This window comes from Amia ocellicauda, chromosome 8 (genome assembly GCF_036373705.1).
Source record: "Amia ocellicauda isolate fAmiCal2 chromosome 8, fAmiCal2.hap1, whole genome shotgun sequence".
NCBI classification, from domain to species: domain Eukaryota; kingdom Metazoa; phylum Chordata; class Actinopteri; order Amiiformes; family Amiidae; genus Amia; species Amia ocellicauda.
Genome location: NC_089857.1, coordinates 19,859,274 through 19,876,306, shown reverse-complemented (window position 1 = coordinate 19,876,306; position 17,033 = coordinate 19,859,274). Strand labels below are relative to the sequence as shown.

The 17,033-nt window shown below is 36.3% G+C and overlaps 1 protein-coding gene across 1 annotated transcript in view; it reads right to left on the bottom strand.

Moving 5' to 3' along the window:
- The window catches only part of tmem8b (transmembrane protein 8B), a 111,594-nt gene that overhangs the window by 41,109 nt on the left and 53,452 nt on the right, over nucleotides 1-17,033 (bottom strand). Inside the window, exons 4-5 of the mRNA XM_066710590.1 lie at nucleotides 11,865-11,998; nucleotides 7,820-8,088 (exon numbers count right to left, since the gene is read on the bottom strand). Coding sequence (XP_066566687.1) covers nucleotides 7,820-8,088; nucleotides 11,865-11,998 — 403 coding nt within the window. The remainder of the gene's footprint in view (nucleotides 1-7,819; nucleotides 8,089-11,864; nucleotides 11,999-17,033) is intronic.

Below are 17,033 nucleotides of genomic sequence, written 5' to 3'. Positions count from 1 at the left end.
AAAATAAAACTTGCAGAAAGTCAGTCACTGTATCAGCCTCCCTTTAGCTTTTGCATGTATATAAGCTGAAATAACTCAACGAATTCCTTAAACGAAAATACTTTCATGGTTTTAATTGCATGTTATTGAGGTCATACTTCTCCAGAATACGAGTCTGTTTCTTAACCATCATTTTGTATGCTGTAATGTAAGACTATAATCTACATTGATGATTTTGTCCTTGCTATTACTTATTTGTTTTGGTACAGTAAGCATATGTAATTAGTTTATGGAAACCAATGTCTTGCATGTTTACTAAAGGCCTGCTTCAGTAAACTAATTGCTTCAAAGTAATTAAATCCCTAGTTTGTCTCTGTACTCAGATTAGTTGCTGACCAGGATTTTTCAGTCCATTATGGGAGAAGAAGCACGAAGCATGTGGTTAAACAATCTCACCCGTCTCAGAAACTAGATTGTTCATACATCGCTGAGTATTCAATTTCACTGCATTCCTGTGAATGAATGAACAAACAATATCCTGGTTAGGTAAAGCTCTTACCTGCTAAGAACAGGTAGTGCTATTGTGCAACTGCTTTCCCCTTCTAATGCGGACTAACCAGCCCAGAGGGTTATGGCACAGCACAGTACCGCACCGGGGCATGTGTAAAGATGCCTGGGTGTGGCTGAAGGGATAGGATGGATTGTGGGTAATACATAGTGAAAGCCACATTCTAGAGACAAAGCTAAAGCTGTGCTGCAAAATTGTACAAGGCTGCTTGTTATGCAACTTGGATTTCCAGTTTAAAAATAAAATGTTATTTTCCTGTAACACATTTGGCATGGCCTTTTGGGAACGCTGTGCCCACTAAAACAGTTTTCCATTCACTTAGGTTTATTTTGATTCCAGCTCCCTAAGCAACTTTGCCGCATTGAATTTATAGAATAAATTATATCCATACATACTGAACAATGAAGGAAAAACAAACAGACCTGCAACAGTATAATATCCAACTTACACTTTATAATAATGGGCGCCAATCCTTAATGAAGCTGATATATGCATTCGACAGGAATAACACATGAATACCTTATGCACTGCATCTGAGTTCTGCTGTTAATCACATGTGTAACAAGGTTAGGGTCAGGAATAGGGTTACAGACTAGGATTGGGGTCAGGGTTTATACATGTCATCAACATCAGAACTCAGATGCAGTGCATAAGGTATTCATGTGTTATATGATATTTCTGTGAGATTCATACATTAATTCATTAAGAATCAATACCCATTATTGCAACGTGTGACCCTTTTTTATATTAGAGTGAAACGATAAACAATAAAAATAAGCTATGGCCCAGAAAGAAGAGAAAGATGTACTTTGCTAGTTATGAAATGTATCAGCCTAACATTTCTCAAAGTGTGAATAAAATACGTTCAAAACTAAACATGTGCCAAGCGGTTTAAATGGGTTTCTCACCATGTGAAAATAGTGTGAATGATGGCAATATGGTTGCTGCTGGTTTGAGCCCCCACACACCTAGTTACTGTTGTTGAGTGGGAACACAAAAGACTGTCGCAGTGGTTTCTGGCTTCCCAAAGGGATATTGAGTGTCAAGTGCATTGGGATTTTCAAACTGGGATGAAAAATGATTTACTGTTTTATGTTCAGGAAGTTAGAATTCAAGAAAACTACATAACAGTCTGTAGAAATTCAGTCTGTTAAACTTTACTCAAGTTTAAAACCCCTGCCTTCAGCTGGCTTCTTAATTGGTTTCAGCGTGTGGTGCTGCATTGTATATATTTGCACATTTTCATGGTTTGCCATAGTCAACAGTTATGGAATTAAAACTGTGACTCAGTGAAACTGCAAACCTCTGTACAAACAGCAAACCTGGATTCTGTTTAATTTAAGGTATTAAAATAGAGTTGGAATGATTTTCCACAACTGCCAACATTTAAAAAATTACAGTACATATTGTTAATGATTTTATATCCTCTGAGGAGCTTTAGATGTCATAATCAGCATTATTAACAATTGGTATTACTAACTTAATGAGCATGTACAGTCATAGCAATATTGAACATAATGAATACGCTTTACACACAGTGATGCCTTAGTTTCAGGCTACAAACGCAGTACATTGCATAGATGGTAATTGATTTGTATTAAGCTCCTGTGCACCATAACACCACAGTCCATATCACTAATAGGTCATTTAAATGTGGGAGTAATTTAGGTCAGCAGAGAAAACACCTGAATGTCTTATTGGGAATAGTTTATGTAACACATCTGTAAACCTGTCTGGCAAAACAGATATTTGTGAATTGGTGATTTTTAATTATTTTAACTAATCTTTATTTCCTCCTCAAAATCATTCACTGCTAGTCTGAAAGCACGGTAAGGGAAATAAACCCAAATAATATCCACTGACTTAAAAACCTAGATTTTGTGTCAGAGGCAGCTTGAGAGATATCCAAACAGTGCAGAGATCTACACCTCAATAAACAGAGCAGGTGGCTTCAACGGAATATTTCTTATTTATTTATTTTTCATTAAATTCAGAGTTGCCAATTAAATTCCCCTCATTATATCACGATTTGGAAGTGGCAATTAGTTTTCAGACCAACGCATCAGTGCACCCCTTCAGTGATCAAGGAGACCCAGAGACACACATATGTCCTCAGGGAAAAGCTATGTCAGACAGGATGCTCATTTTTTGCAATGGGATTCTGAATCGAAGAAATACAAAACAAATTACTTAACTGCCAGGTAGAAGGCAGACAAAAAGTGGCAATCTTAAAATCCCACAGGCAACTCTTCCCCAGCCGATGCCAGTATCATTTTTTGTCAACCTTTGGGGGCTTGAGGGGATTAATGGAGAAGCATGAATCAAAGAGAGTCCCCCATTTCATTGCTGAGGAAGAAAAGCATTTCTTTTCTCACTGGAAGTGTTTGTTGGAAGACATGGAATTTCATAACTATTGTTACGAGAGTGTGTTAATAGGGCCATAGTGCAAAGACTATGCACCATTGGAGAAAAATAAACATGACAAATACGACTGAAAGTACTGTAGAAAAATATATAGTTTAGGAAATAAGATCTGTATTATACACCTGAGTGCAATTTGCATATATGTAAGCCCTGGAAGATAGGATAGGCAAGATTAAAGCCTTTTCTATTGCATGTAAAAGCAAAAAATTAAAAATCTCAAACTAGTGAATGCAAAATAACTATAATCCCATTAATAAAACATAATCAAACTTAAAAATGTAATCAAGTGCCATTATAAGTTTTTAAAAGGATTGTCATACCTAATGCACCAAAACAAAAGTGCTTATTTTGACCTTGAGCATTTATATTAATCAAATGCCAGGCTTTAGCTAATCAGAGAGATTTCTTAAGGATGAAATGTATAACACAGAGGCAAATAAAGATGATGTACCTGACCTGCTCCAAATTGCTGAAGCTTTTTGTATGATATTTCAATTACTGTGGCTGATGAATCACCATCCCTTTGAAAACCTAACCCATGGTGCATTGTCTTGGATATATTTCTGAACTCCCTGGATGCCAACTTCAATTTGCACTTATGAATATCATTCAAACACAGTGAAAAAAGATCTCCGAGATGCCAAAGCCTTCATGAGGAAACAGTTGAAAGGAAAAGCACGTGCAAGGAGGCAATTCAGAGCTGAAGTATTCTCCAATTTTAAACGTGAACATGTGATGCTGTGATGCACGATGTCTGAATTAATGAATAAAGAAATGAAAAAGTAAAGAGTTAAACCTCAATTAAATCATTTTCCAATATAAGTCACATATTGATACATGTGTGCATTCATACACTTCATTGGCAACACTGCAAATTTCCACTTTGTTACCAGGTTCTGTAACACAATGAAAATGACCTTCTGGAACCATCAAAGATCAGAGAGATGTCTCCTGCTGTTAAGGTTCGAGGGAGGCTTCATGAATCCAAAGATGTTTACTTTTATTTGAAGAGACCTTGGATCTCCTGTAGTCTATAAGAATATATTATATTACATGTCATGCTGCTTTGCTAAAAATAATGAGGGAATTCACTGAATTAGGAAACTGGGATGCAACTAAATATAACACAGTTATTCAAATACAAAGCAATTAAAAAAGGGCTTATCCCAAAATGCAATATTAATCAAGAGTATGTCATATATTCAGACCATTATTATCCAGAGTCTGAAAACAACAACATCTTAAGACCCTATACGACAGTGTGCCAATGGAAAACAAAATGGTACTATTCATTCCTCTTTTATTATTGGAATGTACTGTAAACTGTCACATAAAGAGATGACTGAGTTGAATTGCTAATTTTCAGTTTGTAAAAGCCAGCTTTCCCGATACAAAGCATTTAGCTTCTACAACTGTGTAATAACCTCTCATTGTTCATGAATTCATGTTTAAATATTTAAGATTCCCTCAGGAATGGTGGCACTTATGTCACAAATACATCAATCTTGGCTAAGCACGGACAAAATGTACGAACATCATTTTAACAGGAAAACACATGAATCAATGTTCACTGCAGTATGCAGTATGCTCCCACACAGCATGGAGACTTCCTGTTTGATACTACATAGACCTTCCATCCCAGGTGGCAATGAGTAATAAGACTAATTAAGTCAGTTTAACTGAGAGGTGAATAGGGTCATTTCTTTAGGGGAAGAATTGCAAACCACTGCCCTTCACAATCTGAATCTGACCCCCAGCAGATAAGCTAGAAGAACAAATAGAAATATGGGCTCTAAATCCTCTATCTTCCTGCAAAGCCAATTACAGCTACCAAACCTAGCTACAGGAAATAAATATTTTCATGCAACCACCCACACAAACACACACACAGATATAGCAGTCTTCAAATGTATACATACTCTTAAAGAAATATAACTAGGTAAACACAGTTAATTAAGCAGGAAAACGAAGGTGAAAATACTGAGTTTTTTCAATATAAATACATCAAAAATGAAATAATTGCATGGCTATCAAATACTGTAAATATCAATAGCATATCTGTCAAAAGCTGTTGCATATATTTTTTAATTACATGTCATATAAATTCATATTCATACTCTGGCAATCGGTATTTTGTGATTCCTCCTTTGGCTTTGTTGGTAGGTGCCTCCTACAACCTTCAAACTTTCTCGGGAGGGATATTCCACCACTTCTTCATACAGACATTCTCCAGCTCCTCCAGGTTGTGTTGCTGGCTCTTGTGGACTGATATTTCAGTTCATACCACAAGTGTTCTACTAGATTGAGGTCTGGGGATTGTAATGGCCAATGAAGAACATTTTGTGCTCCCCAAACCATTGAGGCATAAACTTGGATGTGTGTTTCAGAGCTGGAAAGCTGGAAAGTCCAAGCATGAACTTCTTGACAGAGATCACCAGATGTTTGGCCAGAATAGCTTGGAATATTGTGGAATCCATCCATCCCTCAATTCCAACAAATGCATTCATAAACCCACAACTTTCAAATTAACCTTAAACCTTTCTGTATATCCTAGGATTTGCAGAGATCTTACTTTGGAAATCAACACAAAAATCAATTAAAGACACTATCAACATGAAATGAACAAAGAAAAATTGATTCAATAGATAGTCAAAATAAAGGCCAGTGAATACGGTAGTTAATGTAATTTATGGTGTGCTTTTTCGTAAGAGCTCAATAAATATATAATGTATTCTGGCTCTCTTATCTGCAGCCATTTAAAAGCAAGAGTACAATGAATAAAAGCTGGATCTGTAATTTAATTCAGTAGGAGCTGCTTAAAGATTGTATGATCCTCTCGCTGAATGTGTTTCATCAATGCATTACATTTTATTACATAAAGCACCAAAGCAACAAATTAAAATGATAATAAACCACTGCAGCTTGTTAAATACAACCTACAGAGAGCCGACTGTTGGGTGGTACTAGCTGAAGCACACTGTCTTCGCTGTGAATGAAAGACTTCCTGGTATTACAGCACTTTTGTGGTTTTCCTCATGTTTATTCATCGATTGGTCTCCCGTTATGGAGATTGGAAGAAGTTTTCTGTCATCATAAATCAAATTAATTTACAGCCGCTTGTGGCCTGTCTTAAATACCATGCTAGATCAGTCGCCCACCAAATTGTTCACAAACAGGAAGAGACGCCACGCGTTAACATTGTTACTTGTATGCACTCCGGAATGATGAAGACCTAGGGAAATCCATCATGTGTTCACAGAAGGTAGCTCAGTAGAACATTAAGAGTAAGGTAATCCTTAATGCGCCATAAATCCTCATTCAATAGGTATCTGTGCATTTTGACTGGCCAGAAGCAGGTTTCGCATTTTAATGGTCTATTTCAAGTATCAGCGTTGCAGGCTGATCATGACTGATTGTTTCCCCCAGTGCGTTTTTTAAGCCAGACTTGTCTGAAGCCTATTCAAGCCCATTGTATATCACGGGCACTTTATAATCTCCAGACAACACTTCACCAGTAATGTCCCTAAGCACTTCATAAGGAACAAAAGAAAGCTATTCTTCTCAAACGCAGCACACAAAACACAAAAGGTAAAGTGGAAATGGAATGAAAGAGAAGATCTGCCTTCACACATAATTATGACTGACCATTTTCAGAATGGATCAATATAGATATTCATATCAAACCTTCTATTGCAGATAGTCACCATTTAAGTGTAGATATAACCACGAGTAATTGCTAACTAAGGGGAGTGTTGAAATACAGGGTTGGATTTAAAAAGGAAAAGCTTTCCACCTCCCCGCATGAATGTCTCTTTGTGATTTGATACTCCATCTATTTCACACTTTCTGAGTTGCTGCATTGCTTTTGTTATCACTCACGCTAAGGACGCAGATGAGTGAAGAATTCATCAAGAGCTTCCAACACTCAATTGTACAATTTGCAGACAAATAACAATAACTTAATTTGGTAGACAAGAGTCTCAGCTGCAGATGAATGACTCCATTTTTCAGAGAGATTCATGTTGAAACCTCATTGCCGTATTCCACCTGCATAAGCAGATCACAGAATATTGGCATGTTGTCTCCTAATACACTTTCATTAATAAATTAAAGATGTTTTGAGTTGGCTGTGATAGTAATAGAATACACTACAATGGAAACCAACCATATGCTTCCAGTACTTACAGAAATACATCTCAATCAAGTCCTAATAGAACCCAGTTCAAATTAACAAGCTGTTGCAATTTAATCTTCATCAGGTAAGTTGAAAATATGTAAAATTCCATGACAAGGTAGCCAACGTCTCCTGGCGAACCCCAAAGACAATATCATTTGGCATGCTATATGTGGCTTGTAGGTTTCCAACCAGAATGGCACTATTGTTTAAAATTCTGACATAAATATTCAATGCTGTATTTACATTGTAATGCTGCAATTTTAGCAGGGAACTAACTCCTGCAGCAACAAGTAGTCTGGAACCTGGAGTTCCACCATTTCAGTCCCAAAAACGCTTACACATAAAACCACTTTAAATAACAGATTTTTGGGGTGTCTGGTAGCTACTGCCTGCAGCCTTTTAAAGGAAACACAACAACACAACAAAATAAACAAACAAGTTTGACAAATGCCCAGAGGAGCTAAGTTCTTCAGAAGAAAAAAAAAAAAAAAAATGATTTTAATAAAATAAAAAAATCCACTGTGTTTTCAGACATCAATAAAAATAATATTTTATTTATTAGACGCATATTTAATAGGGTTGAGTGGGTGGGGGTGGGTGGATAAAAATAATGAAACACACAGGAACATAAAAGTAAAAGTACTATTTTTAAGTTTCTTCAGAAAGCTTACCTTTAACTTGAACTCCGATGCGGAAATAGATATTGACGTTCCCCACGTATCTCTCCACCAGGATGTAGTACCACTGCTCCCAGAAGGGAAGCACAGTCTCCAACTCACAGCTCTTGTGATCTTTGCAGTCCAGATAGGTTGAGTTATGCAAAGGTGGTGCTTTTGCCCTTATCTTCAGGAAAACCGGACAGCTCTCTGTAGTTTTATTTCTTGTGCTGCAGTCCACCAGCTGGACCTTGACTCTTGAGGTGTAATTTGGAATAAACACTCTGAAAAAAAAGATTAAAACATGTTGTGGAGAAGTATTAAAATGTATTAAAAATCGTCTAACATGTCATATATTCTCAGTTGCTGTAGCATGACTTGTAACTGCTGTATTAACAAAATCATATTCACCAGCTAATGAACTTGCCATAATGTATGTGCCAAAGCTACAATTTCATTGTTTTAAAGAATAACAGAGTAAGACTTAAACTGGTGTATAAGACTTTGGAGAGAGCTGGCTATAGCACAAGCACGATTCCAACTATGGTTATTAACTGAGGGCAGGTTTGGACCTCTTAAAACAAAAAAATTGTCTCTATCTTCTCAAAGCACGAATCTATCCCCAGAAAGGAGAACCAGTCATTGTCAAATCAATACCGTAATATACTGAAGCCCCAAAACACCCACGACATAGACTCCTGGCCTTAATGAACTCAAAACTTGAACCCACCTACGAAAACAAAATTAGGCACTAACCAAGAATTGTATTTATAATTCTGTAATGCGAATGCCAAGTGAGGTGAAGTGAAGTTTTGATCTGGTGCAAGCTCTTGTCCTGACCAATACACAGATTTAAAGTACTTATCCCTAAACGTGTACGTATTTAAGATTGTTAAACCTCAAGCACAATCAAACAGTGCCAGGAGCCACAGCTGTTCAAGGGAGAACCCACGAAAGACGGTCCAGCATGTTCCCAAAACAGGTTTCAAACACTAAGCATATACAGATATCAATAATCTTAACAGCCAGAAAATCTTCACACAATTCAGTTTGTTTAATGCAACGGGTGTAAATAGGCAGGTCTTATTTGCTGGTTCTGGTTTTGAAATCTTTCTTTAAAAATGTTATGTATAGACGAGGTTCTTCAAACAAACCCATTGCACAGTATCTGATGTACGGTGAGGTAGAGAGAATATGTGCTGGCTTGACTGAAGAGAAGAGATTATAAAGCATAAACTCCTGGCAGGCCTTTAATGAGTTACTCCCACTAAGTAAGGGTGAGATTATATACTGTATGTTTAGAAAAGCCACTGCACAGTTTAATTCTTAATCAGCAGATTTTGCATCCTTGCCTCGCTGTTCCTCCACTGAGTGAATTTAGGCTGGCGTAATTTTTAAGTTCATTCCTGCCCAAACTACTTGTTATTAAACTGTCTCTTGCGCCAAACAAAACAAATCATAAGAAGAAGAAATTGACTTTAATGATGCTCTTTTCCTCACGCAGTATATATGAAAAAGCAGAATGATTTCATTGATCCAAAGCAGCACCGCTGTGCAGTGGTGGATTACAATGTAAGAACTACCTTTCTGAATGCACGGTGTAATTAATCCGTGCGATTGTTTCACTCCTACTTCTCCCCTTGTGTGATTTGTCAACTCTCATTACAGACGTCTCCGTGCAGATTATTTTGCGTGTCGTGACAACATCCTTTTTAGGATTAGTGTGCAGCCACAGCTAGAAAAATATTTGATCTTGTTTCATCTTCATTTGTATTTCAAAATATTTCACTTAAGAAATGGTCGTTAAATCATTTAAATTACAAATACATAGGCTATTAAAACTGAGAGAGAGAGAGAGAGAGAGAGAGAGAGGGAGAGAGAGAGGGAGAGAGAGAGCACAACTAAACTATATAGGCAGGTAGAGAGAGCGACAACTGGCTAAGTATATACTTTAAAAACAAATATTTTCCCTTTGTTCACTGTAGGATGTAACTGCAGGTATATTAAGTGGTGAATTATAAGGAGTTTTCAAATCACCTATTGCAATATAAGACAACATTGTGCATATTTACAGTACACACTTCATTCATACCTGATACTAATAACTAGCTGCAGCTTGATATGTGTAAAATTAAATGTATTCTAGGTTCGGGTATTAATAACACTGTATATATGCTAAGAACTGTTCGGTTTTAATCTCACTTTTGTCAGTGATTATCTGATTTTGCAACTGAAATGAAATAAAATGGCCTTGTTGTTTGGAAGCTTGCTAATTAAAGATTGAAACATAAACATAAACATAAATCAAATACAACAGGGTTTGTTCATTACTGCATCACAAAATACTTCAGATAAACTATGCTGACAAAATGCAAATATACTCTTTTGAAATTGCTCCTCAAAAATCATATTTAAGTTTGTTGGAGGTTAATTAGGACTTTGATTTTTCTCCTCTGTTTGCACCTGATTAAATGAAACAAATTTGCTCCAACTTCAGACTAATTTCTATGCAGGTGATAGTCATAGTTATTACATTTCTGTTGTTAATTCATCTAAAAAATGCTCGGGGGAAAGCAGTTAATACATTTACGGAAGTTATCTGCGAGTAAGTGTGTGTGTGTCTGTGTGTGCTCACTCCTGTATATTGTCTGACAGGTTGATTAAAAACTTGCTTTAGCTGTCACTCGGGTATATTGGGGATTGATGGGATAAAAACAGACCTATTGGAAGAATAAAAAAATCATCAGATGAGAGAATTTTATAAAATACTCCACAACCTGGGCATACACCAATATGAAATCTACAGCTCATTTGTATGCTTTGCTGCTAGTTCAAGAAAACAGTGAAAGCCAAATCACATCCAAATAATGTTCCGTTGACACACAAAACCCTTATAGAAAATATATGCATTACTGTTTGTGTTCTCTGAATGAAACAAAAACACAGATACTTGTGCTCTGGCATTAATTCCAGGTGACTGAATTGTATGTGGGAATCTATCGTGTTTTTGTTTTGTTTCTTTCATTTCTTTAAGCGTAACTGAATACATTTAAGACTGCAGGTACACACCTTGAAACTGCAGCTGCATTGCTGAGATTATAGTACCGGCTTTGCTAATGTCGGAAAAGTAAAATACCTGTATTTAGTTTAATTTTCATTTTTCTGGGACCCTCCTCCTCTTGCCAGTTCTTTGTCATAATCAACATGCAGACCATGACAAATCCCTTGATTTCCCATCAGTAATCATGTACTGACAATAGGGAGGAGAGATTAATTAACATGTGATATTAATGAAAGAAAAAAAAACACAACCGTAGTTGTATAAAAAGACAAGGAGTGCTTCAGAACTGAAAGCGGAAGCAATGGAAGTCGGTAATGATATGCTGAGAGTCACAACATATGGCAGCTGGATCATAATTAATTACTTCTGTTACTCATCTAGAAAAATGCCGAAAAGCAGAACTGAGGGTCACGCAGGCGATAATTTGCTGGCAAAATGCTGGGCTAAAAAGTATATTCTAATGTTTAGGACATGATAAATATATTATGATAATCACATACATTCATTTCTTAAGTATTTTGTTTTGAAAAATGGTGCTTGATTGGAAAGTTTTCATCTCTCCCCAATACCATCATGTCTAGTCACTTAACACACTGGGCAAGCAAGCCAGCTAGCCCCTAACCAGCCCACTCTTGGGATTTAATAGGGGCTATTAATCAATGCATAACATTTTTTTTTCTTTTATAGTTAATCAGGCTTTGTGTAGTTAATTATCTATTTTTTGTTACCATAGAAAATTGTGTTCTGAAAGAAAAAGTTCCCACTAAAAGGCATTGGTAATTCTAGTCACAGTGTGAAACAAATACAGCTTAAGAGGCAATACTGTTCCGTACAAAAATGACGGAAAGGGATGCATATGAAGTAGTTATGGAAGTGTAACATGAACAGAAAGAAAGAAAGAAGATTAAGAAAAATCTTGGTGTGGATTCCTTCATAAAACGGATCACCTGGATTCTTCTTGTTGGTAGCACCGGACACAATAAAAGCACTTTCACTTACTTGTAAAGCGCTGATCTGTTGTGAACGGGAATCATCTGTTCTATCAAGTATCCAGGATACAGCACAGGAATACCAATCAATCTTTGCACGATTAATTGGGGCTGAAAGAGGTATTGGCATTCTTCATAGAGCCCCTTCACAGGAAAAAACAAAAAACAAGAAATAAAGTCACGCAAGAATCTACTTTCCGCCTCTTGATCTTGATCTCTGAGGTTGTGTTATTCAATGATATCACACTGTGAACTCATAGGGAGTATCATTTCACACTGCACATAATATTAAACATGGATTTCTGAATTTTAGCTACCGTGCCTCTGAATGTAATACAATATAAGTACATTTTAGCATATATACTATTATTCATATTTGTGGAAGATAAAAGCATGCAGATTTTGTTACAACACACAACACGGATCAAAATTGTCAAAAGGCGCACAAAGGAGACTGTTATAAAGTAGTGGAAATGTGAAAGATCTGATAATAAAAACAAAGTTATTTTTAATGTTTTTATTTCATTTTGACAGTGAACTATTAATACAAGCCGCCGTTTCAAGCCGAAAACAACATCAAATGACATTTATAAAAATCATGTATTGCAAACCCTCAGTATCATTAATTTCAAATTTATCAAGAGAGATGCTGTTATACTCCTAAATTATTGCAGTTTTATCATTATTTTTGGGAATGCAAATTTTGCTTGATGACTTAAGTAAAACATGTTTTGAAGCACTCTGATTGCATATTCAGCATAATTAACCGATGGAATTATGGAGACATAATAAAAAAAAAAAATCTACTGGAGGACCCTGCAACTTGAAATATATTTAGGCGAGTTAATAGTGCACTGTTGAACATCACAGAAGCCCTGCATGGATGTGTTCTTATTCCAGATTCCAGAAGCACATATATTTGCAAAGTTAACAATATACAAATGAGTTGTAATATTATAATATTATACATTAGTGCAACTAGTTTTGGTTTCAGTGTTTCATGAGCTGTAAAATTAAATGATGTCTGAATGTTTGTATATACAGTATGGGTACTGCAATACTTCATTATGAAAATGCTGATTATTATTGTTATTAGCACTCGTAGCTGAAAGTTATTGATGTAAAAGATGTTTGAAAGAGACTATTTGCAGAGAAATCAGGCTTAAGGAGAAGCAGAACAATCTGATTATATTTGAAGATTGAAACTGGGTGAATACATTGACATTTCTGTATTGAGTTATGAATTGTTGATACTAAATAGATGACTTGTGAGTTTATTTTGGCAATTAAACACAAAAGCCATTTACTATAATGAGATACATGTAGCTTCTGTTTTCAGTTTCCCTACAATAATTTAGTTTTGCTTTATTCCAGTGGATGCATTCCCATAAATAGCCAATTCATATCCACACCAAAAAACTATGCATATTTAATACATATAAGAAAGTACATAATAAATAAATACATACATAATAGCATTAAGGGATGTGTAATAATTAGTGGCTTGAGTTTGAACATTTTTGTCTTTATTTCTGGAGGAAGATAATGTTTTGTCTAATGTATTCCTTACCTTACTTCATACAATTTTACTTTTCTTGCTCAGCAGATGAAGGCTCAGTAAATCAGTCATGCTTTTTGGTGGAGTTATTCAGCCATGTTACTACTAGATAAGATGCCGCAAAACCCATTTTCATTTACTGCCAGGTCTGCGCCTGTCTGCTCAATACCATAACCAAAAATAATAATAAAATAAAATAAAAATCTACCGGTATTAATAAAAAAGGCGGGTTGATTACAGGCTCAAAAGATAATTCATATACACATCACTGATTCTGAGTATAATTTGCCACGGTTCTGTTATTATTTCCCATATTGTGTATCTCTGCTTAAATTCAATTTCTTAGAGAGTTTGATGAAACTGTTTCGCTTCACATAATAAACCTTAAGAAACATTCAATACACCTAACTGAGTGGCTTATTGGCTAAATATTTACTAATGCGAGTGTGTGGTTTTCACAAATCGAATTGGACATGTCGCTGACTACTGGCAGAAGAGATCGAACTTTGGACAAAGGTGTTCCCAATACCAAGCTCAAACTAAGACAGCTGACCCCAATAATGTAGCATGCCTGAGTGTAAAAGCTTGTATTAACTTTAGCTTGTGTGGGGATGTAATGAAATAAGAAAGATTAACAATCAAAAAAAGAAACTGAGGTTGTTTTTTAATATATGGACATGGCTGGCATATACCTGTATAAGGGGGAACTCTACCAGCATGTAGGACATGAATATTTAACCAAGATTATCTCATTCGTCACGCAACTAAGAAAGCATTCTTGTATCACGTCCTTCAGATATAGAAGAGATACTGAAAAAAGTCAAATATATATAACTAATAAGTTGGGCATAATTCATTATAAACCACTTGTTACTGCCTCAATGATAACAGTATCTCATCATTTGATCTTAATGGGTTTATGTGAACAAAGCATATCTAGTGTAATTCTGTAACAATGAGAAGATCAGCCAATAAGATTACGTAGGAGGAGTTCCAGAACGTGAACAATTGTTCTAATCCAATCAGAAAGGTGTATTTATCCCTGCCTGAGCTGCAGTGAACATTGCTGGTGTACATGGATCCCAGGGGTAGAGCCACCTGACATTCCTACAACACTCAGCATAGCGAAATGATCATTCCTGCCTCCTGCCTATTTCGCTTTCAAAGATAAGAAATGGTTTCACGCTGCTCAGTCCGGGAGTTGAAAATAAAATGAAAACTGAAAAAAAAGAAAAGGAATCTGGCCATCTGTCCACCTGGATCTTTGTATTGATGTCCAGTAATCAGTAAAATACAATTATACCCCGGCTCTATAAAATAATCTGTGAGAAAGGACAGAAAACTGCGATAAAGCAAATATAGCTCCTGAAAACACAGCCCACTGCAAAACTTCACTTCTATACCATATTACGACAATAACCTCTAATGAGTTTTTCTGGATCTCTGAGTCAAGCATTTCAGCAAGAAAAAAAATCTGCACCCCACAGTATTGTATTTGGTGAAATGTGATTTCCGTGACATCAAGATTTATGGAGCTAAATATGTTGTAAAGCTCTGAAAACACATTACCATTTTTTGTTTGCTGTAGATATTGTTCTGGATGAATCTTATTGCTCCAGCTTTCTCAGACTCTTCCCTTATTTTTCCATCATGACACAGAAAACACTGCTGCTGCCAGTTGGGTCAGTTACCCTGCTCTCGGCCTTTTGAGGGCTATGATATTCCAGTTCCAACTATAATGTCACGTACTCACGTACAAATTCAATAAATTGACTTAAGACTTTGACCAATTTTGACAAAAAACTAAACACAAATGCATGCTTTCTCCTGCAGTGGTAATCAGTAACTGGTACCTGTCTCAGACCATCAAAATCTTCCAATATACCCTTACAGCTATCTGTGCCTATCTATCACCCATCTCTCTGAATCACAGAGGAGCCAGACTTGACACACAACAAGGAACTTCTCTCTGCATTGATCTGCAGTCTCTTTACTGGACATCGAGCGTTCCTTCATAACACCTATTCCTGAGCCATCTATACTCAGGTGTGGACTGGCCAATGGAAACTGTGTGGGCCGCTGGTCTACGTTTCATTTATATATATATATTTTTCCCCATTACATGTTGAGAATGATGCTGTTATTAACTTGGCAGTCTCACTCTCTCTCACGCACACATCACCTGATTCGATCAATCCCTGATTATACAATCCCATGCCCGGATTTTCTTAGAACGATTGCTCAACCAGATTTCGTCTTTTGTTTGAAACTGGTATCGATAGTGGATGAGTGTCAGTCAAAGATCTACTCCACTCCACCTCAATGTCTGTGCAAAGAATGATGGTATACAGAGAAACCATACATGAATGTGGAAGTGAACACACTCCAATAAATGTTTAGCAATATTTAAACGTATACATAGTATACAATATTTTCCACACATACATAGTTATCTCGGACAAAGCGATCTAAATTACCATATCATGAAAGAACGTAGTTTTAATTAACAATGTACTTTTCGAGCTGTGCACTTTTTGTAGCGCACGTGCAATATTCCTGGCAAAAGCCGTTGGTTTATTTGGTGTATAAGAGAAATTGAGGATTATGATCATTATAAATATAAATAATACACCACAACAAAAATATTACACACAACTGTAATATTAATATTATTAGCTATTTGGGGACTGGTGCCAGAAGGAGAAAACAACATGCTCCTGTCAGATTGTTCGTCTGCGTATGAGTCACAAAAGTCCTCTGCTTGAGTAAGTGCGTTTTTAATTAAAACGACATTCTGTCATGATATGGTAATGTGGTTGCTTTCTCCACAACACTCTATGTGTATGTGGAAAATACTTTAAAAAATGTATTAATGTGCTGACTTATTTCAATATGTTGATTTTGACATAAATGTGGGCCGTTGAACGCGAACTTCAGAGATACAGCAACCAAAGCTAGTTAACCTCAATCAGTTTCAAGAAAGTAGGACTATGACTGAGCTGTTCTATTTCTTTGATCTTACATATGTTTGGGATTTGCCCATGCACTTACGAAAACTTGCCAGTTTAGGTCTTCAACAATCCTGTGTATCCTGCAATTTTTCCTTTTTTCTGAATCTTGCATATGATCCAAACTGCAGCTGCTTTCAATTAATAGTGACATTTCTATGTATAGAGTCGTGAAAGGTAATTTAGATGCAGGTGAAGTCATTGCAACTTTCTCATTTAGCTCCACAGACCTGAGCAGCAAATACCAGTGGTGTAGTCGAGGGCATACGCTGGCATATGCTGTATGCCCATGTCATTTGAAGGGAAATTTGCGTATGGGTATGGTGTGATAGAAAGTAGTTTACAGCACTCAGAATCTGTGGTTTATTCCTCACCTAAAGATAATCTATAGAACCGCCCATCTTTTAATTATTATTTTCGTCATCTGTAAAGCCTGGTATTTGTATTTTTAGTTGCAAAGGCAAAGTTGGGATTGTACATGTATAGCAAACCATGAATCCAAGTATGTTGAAACAGTGGTGTAGTTCAGCAGGGATGGGATTTCCTTTCACAGGGGGAACATTGCTTCCATAATTCAAATAGAGACTATTTACCCATGTGGTATTATTACTAT